Source organism: Melozone crissalis, unplaced genomic scaffold, assembly GCF_028551555.1.
Source record: "Melozone crissalis strain CALT ecotype California unplaced genomic scaffold, PUWL_Pcris_2 ptg000108l_1, whole genome shotgun sequence".
NCBI classification, from domain to species: domain Eukaryota; kingdom Metazoa; phylum Chordata; class Aves; order Passeriformes; family Passerellidae; genus Melozone; species Melozone crissalis.
The window spans coordinates 1,675,804-1,685,283 of NW_026535885.1; the positions used below are offsets into that span (position 1 = coordinate 1,675,804).

Consider the following 9,480-nt stretch of genomic DNA (forward strand, 5'->3'; position numbering starts at 1 on the left):
GCCCTGCAGTGCCAGCCCCTCCTGGATGTGGTGGGCAGTGTTGTGATGCACAGCCCACGCAGAGCAGGGCACTGAGCCCATCCCACACAACACAGCTCAGAATCACAGGATCAATTAGGCTGGAAAAGATCTCTGAGATCACAAAGTCCAATTCTGACCAGACAGCACTGTGTTAACTGGCCCACAGCCCCAAGTCTTTCCTTAAATACTTCCAAAGGTGGTGACTCCATCATTTCCCAGGGAAACTTGTTCCAATGTCTAATCTTCCTGTAAAGAAATTCTTCCTAATGTCCAACCTTGTGCCCTTGTGTAGCTCAAGACTGTGTCCTCTTGCCCTGTCACCAGCTGCCTGGAAGGCAAACCCTACTGCTACCCGGCTCCAAACTCCTTTCAGAGAGATAAGGTCAGCCCTGAACCTCCTTTTCTCCTGACTCAGCTCCCTCAACCACTCCTCATCAGATTTGTCCTCCAGCCCCGTTGCCGTTCTCTGGACACATTCCAGCAGCCCAATGCCCTCCTTGAGCTGAGTGACCCAGAGCTGGACACAGCGCCCAGGACTTGGGGACAGCTGGGGGCGAACGCGGGGACACCGAGCGATCCACGTGGCGCGCAAAGCCCCGCCCACCTCCGCGTAGCCACGCCTATCTCATACGTAACCCCGCCCACCTCCCTATAACCCCGCCTACCTCATTCATAACCCCGCCCACTCAGTGCAAACCGCGCTGTTATTTGCATATTACATGTCTCATTTGCATGTCCCCGCCCAGCGGCGCTGTCCCCGCCCACGAGGCGCGGGGCGGGCGCGCAGTCGGCGGCGGCCATGGCTCCCAGCGCTCAGGCGGGCCCGGGCCGCGGGCAGGCCCCGGCCGCGGGGATCCGCCACGGCATCCGCGCCGTGCTGCTGGGCCCGCCCGGCGCCGGCAAGGGCACGCAGGTGAGGGCGATGCGGGCGGGAGTGGCCGGCGGGACCGTTCCCGCTGCCGGCACTCAGCGTGTGACCCCCGCCTGGAGGGAGGGACGCGGGTGTCCGGCCTTGGGCTGCCCGCTGAGGGATCGCGGTGCGCCGTGTGTCCGTGTGGGCCCGGCTCTCCCTTCTGGAAGGGCTCGGTTCTGTCCCGCCTCCAGGGCCTCGCTCGCCGCGGCTCTTTGTCCCCGATCCCTTTGTCCCGGATCGGACCGGGTGTCGCTGAGCTCCGGGGCTCCGTGCCGAGCCTGGCCACGTGCGGGCCGGTCAACGACTGTCCCGACGGGGGAACGAGGCCCCGCCGGGCTGGGGATCCTCAGCCTCTGAGGTTCTGTCTCACCTCTGTCCTCTCCCGCAGGCTCCGAAGCTGGCCGAGACCTACTGTGTGTGTCACCTGGCTACCGGCGACATGTTGCGGGCCATGGTGGCCTCGGGCTCCGAGCTGGGCAAGCGGCTCAAGGAGACGATGGATTCGGGGAAGCTGGTGGGTCCTGGGGAATGGGCTGGGAGGGGACACAGGCTGGCGGCATCTGGAATGAGGGCAGGCAAAATCCATCTCCTAATTAGGATTCTTTCATTAGTGTAGGAATGCAGATTGCAGGGTGAAGGCAGATTGCAGGGTGAGGGTAAGGATGGGGTGGGGGCTTTCATTCTATCACCCTGCAGGAGAAGCATCCTATACAAACATCCTTCCTATTCAAAATTACTGTTTGCTTACCAGCAGCTTGTGGCCCTGGGTTGTTTTTATTTTTTAGGGGGTGCAGTCTGGCTGGTAATTTTCTGGCTCCTGAACACTGAGGTCACAGTGTATCCTTGGAGCTGCAGGATGTTACAGCCAGGCTTTGAGGCTCCTGTGTCTCTTCACTTGATACCTGAGCTCCAGGTATCACTTTAAAGGGTTCATCTGCATCCCAGCTCTTGCATAAGCTCGATTCACCTGTAACTACAAGGTGAAAATGGACCTAAAGGTGTTGCTGTGGTGGGATGGGCTTTATGCTGTATGAGAGAGACACTTTGGATTCTCAAGGGACACGAGTTAGAATCTCTGACATTCATTTTCTGAGGGTCTCATTATCTCATCCTAATGACTGAAATATCTCAGGGAAACTCAAGGAGCCACAAATTGCAGTGACTTGCCCCAGTGTGGGGCAGATCTAAAGCATCCCTGTGGCTGCCACGGCCTCCTAACACCCCAGGGAGAATCTGCAGGCCCCAGATGGGGAGAGCGGCCTTATCTGACTTCTGCTCAGAGCTCATTGCAACACCGAGCCTGCAATACCCAGCTGGTTATGAAAGATAGGGCCGTTATCTGGCCAGGCTGGTGGTATCTGCCACGTGTGTTTGTGTGTGGCAGGCAGCTCCAGGCTGCTCCAGGGGCACATCCAGCAGCTCTGATAACTCAGCCGCGAGCACCCCAGCATTTCAGGATGGGCTTTATGCTCAGGATCTTATTTTCTCCAAAGGATGTAATCAGGAAGGCACAGGAGTGACTTGTTGCTTACTTCTCCTGCTTGCAGGGTTGTTGTTTGTGTGTTGTGACAGCCAGGTCCCCAGTCCTGCTGGGTCCCAGCTGTGTGTGCTGGAGAAAACAGAACTGCTCCCAAATAAACAGCTACTGTTGGGGCTGCAGCATCTGTGAGTGCTGCTGCGTGGAAAAGGCACTAATCCCAGTGGTATGCTGAGATTGTCAGATGGGGGAAAAAACTGTGCAGTGAAGCCAGAGCTTGTCAGCAACTCTTGGGCTTTTACCTTGGGATGAGGTTTATGGGAGTCAATGAGCAACTCTGCCCTTCCTGCCCGGGCCTGCCTCCCGAGGTGGATGTGTAGGTGAAGGTACAAAGTAACAGGAAATCAAGGTTGTGTTGATACTTTGTATTGTGAATTGGCTAAAAAAAAAATAATAATCTAGGGAGTTTGAGCTGACAGCGTTCCTTGCAATACAGTAACCTTTGTAACAGTGTGGTTACAGCGCTGATCCAAGTCCCTGCGTAGGCTGGAGTGTCCCTGGAGTGAAATGTGGCATTGCCCATGTCCTGGTGTTGCAGGGAGTGCTGCCCTGATGTGGGCAGGCCTGAACAGGCAGCCTGAGCATTGACATGAACTGTGGAATCACAGAATATCCTGACACACAAGAATTGGAAGGGACACACAAGAATTATTGAGCCCAACCCTTGGCCCTGCACAGGACAACTCCAAAAATCCCACCCTGTCCACATGGGCACAGCTGTGTGTAAAGTCAGGGTGTCCCTCCTGACAACATACCTGTCTCATGTCTGCAGGTGAGCGATGAGATGGTGGTGGAGCTGATTGAGAACAACCTGGACTCCCCTCCCTGCAAGAACGGCTTCCTCCTGGACGGCTTCCCACGCACAGTGAAACAGGCAGAGATGGTACGGGAGCCCCTGCTCAGAGGCTGCTCCAGCTCCCCCTTCCCCCAAACCCAGGGGTCCCTGCTCCCTCAGCCCCTCTGAGGTGGGTGTTTGCTGTTGCAGCTGGATGAGCTCCTGGAGAAGAGGAAAGAGAAGCTCGACTCTGTCATTGAGTTCAGCATCCCCGACTCGCTGCTGATCCGGAGGATCACGGGACGGTAAATCCTCCTGTCCCAGTGCTCAGGGCTTGGGATTTCCTGGTCTGTGGAAGAGCATCCTCATTTCAGATCCCAGGTTGTCCCCAAGTTGTCCTTTCCTTCCAGCTTAAGGCTGGTTATGCCTCCCTGGTCTCTATTTCTGCCCTATGCCTGGGCCAGCCTTCAGCAGAACCCCTTCCTTGCCCATAAATCAGGAATTTCTACAGAAAATCTCAGCTCGCTCCAAGTTCCTCCTCTCCAAATCTATTATTCCTCCCTTATACAGGGCACTGAGTACATTTGGGTACCAGTAAACTTCCTCCAGGGTCAGGAGTGTGTTCTCTTGCCCTGTTTTCCAGACCCCTTTCCCAACAGAGCAGGATGTAAACCTCCCCTTCTCCGTCTCCCAGCGCAGCTGCTTTTCCAAACTGAAGAGGCCCTCGGTACAGAAATAACTGGAGAGAATTTTCTTACAAGTGAAAGGCTAATGTTGTTGCTGTGGCAGATGTTTCTGTGCTGATGAGTGGCAGGTTCAGGAGATCTTGTCCTGACCAGCTGCTTTGCTGACACTTCTTTTCTGTCTCAGGCTGATTCACCCAGCGAGCGGCCGCTCGTATCACGAGGAGTTCAGACCCCCGAAAGAGCACATGAAGGACGATGTATGTGAGCTCCCAAGGCTGCAGCTTACCTTGCTTTGGGTGTAGCTGATGCTTTGCAGTCTCTCCCTGGAAAAACTCATTTCTTTCCTTCTCTTGTACCTTCCTGTCCTGCCTTTCTGGGGAGCGTGGGGAGCAGCTTGGGCAGCCTGAGCCGACGGCACTGCGGGGAGCGAGGCCTGGAGGGATGGATGGATGGATTGGATGAAGGGCATGGCCAGTCTGCAGAGCTCAAATTGGGACTGGTTTCCATCCTGGGGAGCAGTTGTGGCTGGTGCCTTGCCTTTTAGCAAGCAGATTGTTGTGTGGGTAAAAAGACCACAGTGCTGAGCCCTTCTCTCTTCAGTGACTGCTCTGGGACTTGTTCTGGCTGCTCTGGGTTCGCTCCATCTCCTCTGCAGCACCACCCTGGAGGAGTAGGAGGGGAGCAGGGAGAGAAGGGGGGAGCATGCCAGGCTGCAGCTGGCTGGAGAATATCCCCTTGCTTCTCCCAGGTCACTGGAGAGCCCCTGATCCGGCGCTCGGACGATAACGAAACGGCCCTGAAAACGCGGCTGAAGTCCTACCACACCCAGACCTCCCCCCTGGTGTCCTACTACAGCAAGAGAGGGATCCATACGGCCGTGGATGCCTCCCAGTCCCCCGACGTGGTGTTTGCCAGCATCCTGGCAGCCTTCACCAAAGCAACATGTAAAGACCTGGTTATGTTCATTTAAAGCTCCATCCCAGGATGGGGTTCTCCTATTTTTTTCCTCTCTCTTTCTCTGTCTCTGTCTCTCTGGGGCCAAGGAGGGTGAAGAGCTGATCAGAGTAGAAGGGATGAGGTGATGCAGCCCAAGGCAGGGCTGTGCTAATTCTCTAATTTAATTAAACGAGCTGTTAACGGTCTCGATGTGGCTATATGTGAACGTCAGTCTGTGTGTAGATGTTGGGATTTTTGGCCTCTAGAGGCCGCAGCGAGCCCAGGCTCCAGCTGCCCGAAATGGGCTCTGCACTCCTTTGGGTGAAAAAGCCTTTGTCTCATCCTAGAAATGCTCCTCTCTGAAAGGAACTGTACTCGCAGCTCCTCCCAGCTACCCCACAGGGGCCTTGGAGAAGGTTGGGGATGTGGGGGAAGGATTTCCCAGGAGATGTGAAGCTGCAGGATTGAAACCTGGGATTGCTCTGTTTATGTGGGAGCAGCCTGAGGGACAGCCTTGGGGCTGGATGATGATGGATTCTCCTTGTATGTGTTTTATTCCCTGTGGGGTAGCAGGTTCCTGTTCTGGTGGCACTAGATGGGGGGTTTCAACCTTTATTTATTTGTGGGATTTATAGCAAATTAGTGAGATGCTTCTTTTTAATGTGAAATCTGTGGTCAGAGTCTGACGGTTACTGTGTGGCAGGTTGGGATGTCCTGAGGATAAGAAAAGGACTTGGATTTTAACTCTTCACTCTTGCCTTGGTTTTGACCAAGGAGAGGAAGATGCATTGAGCTTCTCCTGATCCCAAAGTCTAAATATAATAAAGCCTTATTGCAAAACAAATGATTTCTCAAGGCTCGAGAGACAGCGTTATTAAGCACTGGCTCCATGTGCCCTTGAGCTAACGACCTTCACTGAGCTCATGGAAATGTTCTTGTTTCTTGAGCAAACCCAGCAGCTCCAGCAGGCTGTGTTTGAGGACACTGTGTGTGCTCAGAGCCCTTCCAGGGCATTGTGCTGCTGTGTGGTGACACTGCAGGGCTGGCGCTGACCTTTGGCCATGAGGGATTCCAGCCCTTCCTAGAGGGCCCTGCTGTAAATATGGATTGGCTCAGATGAAACTTTGTCCTTTGGCATTCCATGTGTGTTTACTGATTGTTACTGAGTATCCTCCTCTCTCTCTCTCTCTCTCTCTCTCTCTCTCTCTGGGGATGGCCCGCTCCATCCTGTGCGCTGAGCTGCTGTGAGCTCTGTGGCCAGAGCAGATGTTTAATCCTCAGGAATCCCTTGCTCTTTTCCTTGATAACTTCTCTTTTGCCTGACAATCCCCTCTCTGTCCTCACACATCCTTTCCAGGGACAGAACCTCTTCCCTTCCAGCAAACTGGAAACCAAAAGCAGTGGAGTTTTTGCTCTGGAAAGCACGTGACTGAGGAGAAAGCCTCTGACAGTAAACAGGGCTGGTTTTGCCAGCAGCCTGTTGTCCCCTGGGAGTCCCAGACAGCCCTTGCTCTGTCTCTGGGTTTCCTGTGGAAGGATAACCTGGAATTGGTGTGTTGGGACAGCGTTTAGGATAGGACTGCTGTGCCCCAGAGAGTGGGAAAGTGTGTGGGTTACAGCTGCCCTGGCATCTTGGAGACTAAAGAAGTCGTGTGGAAGCAGCTCTTATTTGAGAGCCAAAGGGAGAGCTGCAGCTCCCTACACTCTGGGAAGGGTTCCCAGCCAGTTGGCATTCCTGGATTTGGTCAAGGTTTTACTCTACAGCAAGAGCAAGATGTTCCCCCACTCTTCATTCCTTTCCTCCCTTGCGCTCTCTTCACATCCAGCTCACCATCCTTTGTTTGGTTTTTGTTTTTTTTTTACCAAAAACCATGCTTAATTTTGTTTGTTTGTTTTTCCCTAAATATTTTTTTTTCTCTCTGTTCCCATTTATTCCAGCTGAGTGACTCCATCAAGCAGATGAGACACCACCAAACGCTGCACACTCTGCTACATCACCCATTGCAGCCCTTCCCTGGGTGCAGGGAGGGCAGCTGGGAGGGGGGTATGATTGATGGGAGGGGGGGAAGGAGGTGGCAAACAAGGGGTTGGGGGGCTGATTTGGTTGGGTTTTGGTTGGATTTCTTATTTGGCAGTATCATTGTGAAGAGGAGGCAGCCTTCTCCTTAGAAATCATGTTTGTGGAGGCAAAACAATTGTGGAGAGGGAAACATCTCTCAGTGATCAGCTGCAGGTCCTTGACCTGTTGGAGGGCAGGGCTAGATGTTACTCCAGGCTTCTCCAGGACTTTCAGGGCTTGTCTCCTGGGCTCTTGGTACTCTGAGGCCCCTGAAAAGTTTGCTGTGATTTTTTTCTAAAGTTGCTTCCTATCAGCGAGGACCAAAAGGAACAAATGATTCATCACCATGTGTGAAATGGAAAGGAAAAAGAGATGCCGTGGTCCTTTCCTGGAAGTTCTGTTTTTCTTGTTCTGCTGCATTCCTAAACCCTGGCATAAAGACTTCTCAAGGATTCTCTGCTGCTGAACAGAGGGGCTGTGGCTCTAGTCCAAACCTGCCTTACTTGGGAATGGGGTGGCTTTTCTGTGATCATGACCAAGCTGGAATTCACACAATGTTGAAGAAATGCAAAAGAGACTTTTCTTAATTGCCTGCAAAAATAACACTTAATTGGGGGAGTCTTTTTGCATTTCTTTTTAGATCAAATGGTGCCTTGTCTAACCTCTGAATCAATAATAAAATAACCCCTTTACATTTGTATCTGGTGCTGTGTCCTCTTTGACCTGCAGACAGCGTGGAGGATGAGGAGGCAGATGACAGCATCAACTAACAATTGAGCTGGGTGGATCCTGGGGCCTGATCCTATCTCAAGGATGTTCTGTGCAGCTGGAAATGTGGCTTGTAATTCCTTTTATCTCTTCTCCTTGCTGAGTGTGTCCAATGCTTTAGATCACCATAGCAATGATGGTTTTTTGCTGGTTCTCTCTCCTGTTTCCTCCTGTGTGAGGCTGAAAGCACCGAGCCCCTGTGTATCCTCTCTGTCCAGAGCTCCTTGCAGCATTTGAACTGATGTAATCCCTTTTTTTCCTCCTCCCTTTGAATCTCCGGTGTGTGGAGGAGCTGATGTTATTTCCTTCTCTCCTTCTGCAGCAACTGGAAGCCACATTATTGTGTCTTCTGTTCTGCCTTTCATACTTTGCTGCATCCCTCCCTCCCTCTAAATTCACTGGGAAAATTCTGTCCTAATGCAGGGAATGAGAGCATTTCCTGGCCTCCCTTTCTCCTGCCTCCACAGGGACTCTGACCCTCTGTGGTATCCCAGAGGAGGCTGTTCCTGATGGACTGATGGAGGTTTGTTGTTTATCCATGATTCTTGCAGCCCTGCATGTGTTCAGAAAGGGTTGGGCTGCTTGTACCCATTTCCTGCAGAAATTATTGGTTTTCCAGCATAATTGGGCTCCTCCATTCTGTCTCTGCTTAGGTGTTTTCATCACCTCTCTTACCTCCCATTACCATTCTTGTGCCTCTCTGGCCTTTGTGGTGCTCTTCCCTTGTTCCTTTTGATGGTGGCTGTTAAACTGTGCTCTTCCTCCTTGTCTGGGATTGTGTCCTCTGCTCCTTGCCTGCTGTTGTTTTAAAAACCTGTTCTGCCTGCTCCTCCTGGCATTCTGGTCTGTGGGATGGAGGAATCCTGGCTCCTCTGAGCTGGGCTGCCTCTGTTTGATCCTTACCTGAGTGTGGAGCATGAAATGGATTGTTGGGGAGCTGTGAGGAGGCTGCAGTGGGGAGTCTGTGAGCTCAAGCCTGGCTCCTCTGGAGCTGGATCTGTGCTGTGACCTGTCTCTCTCAGGCTGACCTTGAATGTTTTCCACAGCACACGATGCTCTGCAGGTGCTGTAAATTCCTTCTGCTCAACCATTTCGTTCCAGCAAGCTGCTTATCAGGCACTCTTTTGAAAACTGTGTTCATATTTCATACACACAATTATTCAGCAACTATAAAAGGGGAAAATTCCTATTTATAGCACAAGGACCAGCATCAAATAGGACACTGAATTCTCACTGATAGAGGAAGTGACCTGTTCTATAATGCAGCAATATTTCTGCTGAAAAGAAACAGCATCTTGAATGGGGGGAGGGATGAAAGCCCTGGGCAATCTCTTTCCATTAAAAATGTGCTGCAGTCCTAAAAATGTATCTGCCCTTCTCCCTTCCCAATGAAACCATTGGAGACAGGGATTGCAGGAAAACCTTTCACTGTGGGTTTGTGGTTGGTGGTAATGAACCCACCGACTCCTGATGGTCTGGTTTGGAGCTGGGCTTGATTTTCTGATCAATAACCTGATCCCTGACCTTGATGTGGGGGCGAGGAGAAGCCGCTGCAGAGATGTCTGTGGGGACTTGGTGCCATCACGGTGCTGATGTGCGCAGCCCTGAAGGAGCTGAGGAGCACGTGGGGCTGAGAACAAAGAACTGATGGAGGGAGTGGGAAGGTGGGCAGAGCTCGGGGGACAGGGGTGGAATTGCTGCAGGTAAGATGAGAGCGTGTTTGCTCTGAGCCTGCTTCCCCTGGCTCCCTCTGCTCTCTCTCCCTTCCCTTCCAGCTTTGTGGAA

The 9,480-nt window shown here is 52.6% G+C and overlaps 1 protein-coding gene across 2 annotated transcripts; it reads left to right on the forward strand.

Moving 5' to 3' along the window:
* Nucleotides 1-820: 820 nt before the first annotated feature.
* Nucleotides 821-7,609, forward strand: AK2 (adenylate kinase 2). Of its 2 annotated transcripts, XM_054292219.1 has the most exons (7): nucleotides 821-934; nucleotides 1,323-1,448; nucleotides 3,244-3,354; nucleotides 3,457-3,551; nucleotides 4,117-4,189; nucleotides 4,681-4,876; nucleotides 6,807-7,609. In XM_054292219.1, the coding sequence occupies exons 1-7, from the start codon at nucleotides 821-823 to the stop codon at nucleotides 6,812-6,814; spliced, it is 723 nt and encodes a 240-aa protein (XP_054148194.1). In that variant the 3' UTR covers nucleotides 6,815-7,609. The 2 variants fall into 2 exon arrangements, with proteins under 2 accessions (XP_054148194.1, XP_054148193.1); XM_054292218.1 differs by lacking the exon at nucleotides 6,807-7,609 and having other exon boundaries at nucleotides 4,681-4,942.
* The last annotated feature ends 1,871 nt before the right edge of the window (nucleotides 7,610-9,480 follow it).

Excerpts from the sequence above, each read along its gene's own strand:
- AK2 (XM_054292218.1), top strand. The coding sequence starts at position 821 with ATGGCTCCCAGCGCTCAGGCGGGCCCGGGCCGCGGGCAGGCCCCGGCC. Across the intron at positions 3,355-3,456 it reads CAGTGAAACAGGCAGAGATG|CTGGATGAGCTCCTGGAGAA; the intron begins GTACGGGAGCCC and ends TTGCTGTTGCAG. Across the intron at positions 3,552-4,116 it reads ATCCGGAGGATCACGGGACG|GCTGATTCACCCAGCGAGCG; the intron begins GTAAATCCTCCT and ends TTTCTGTCTCAG.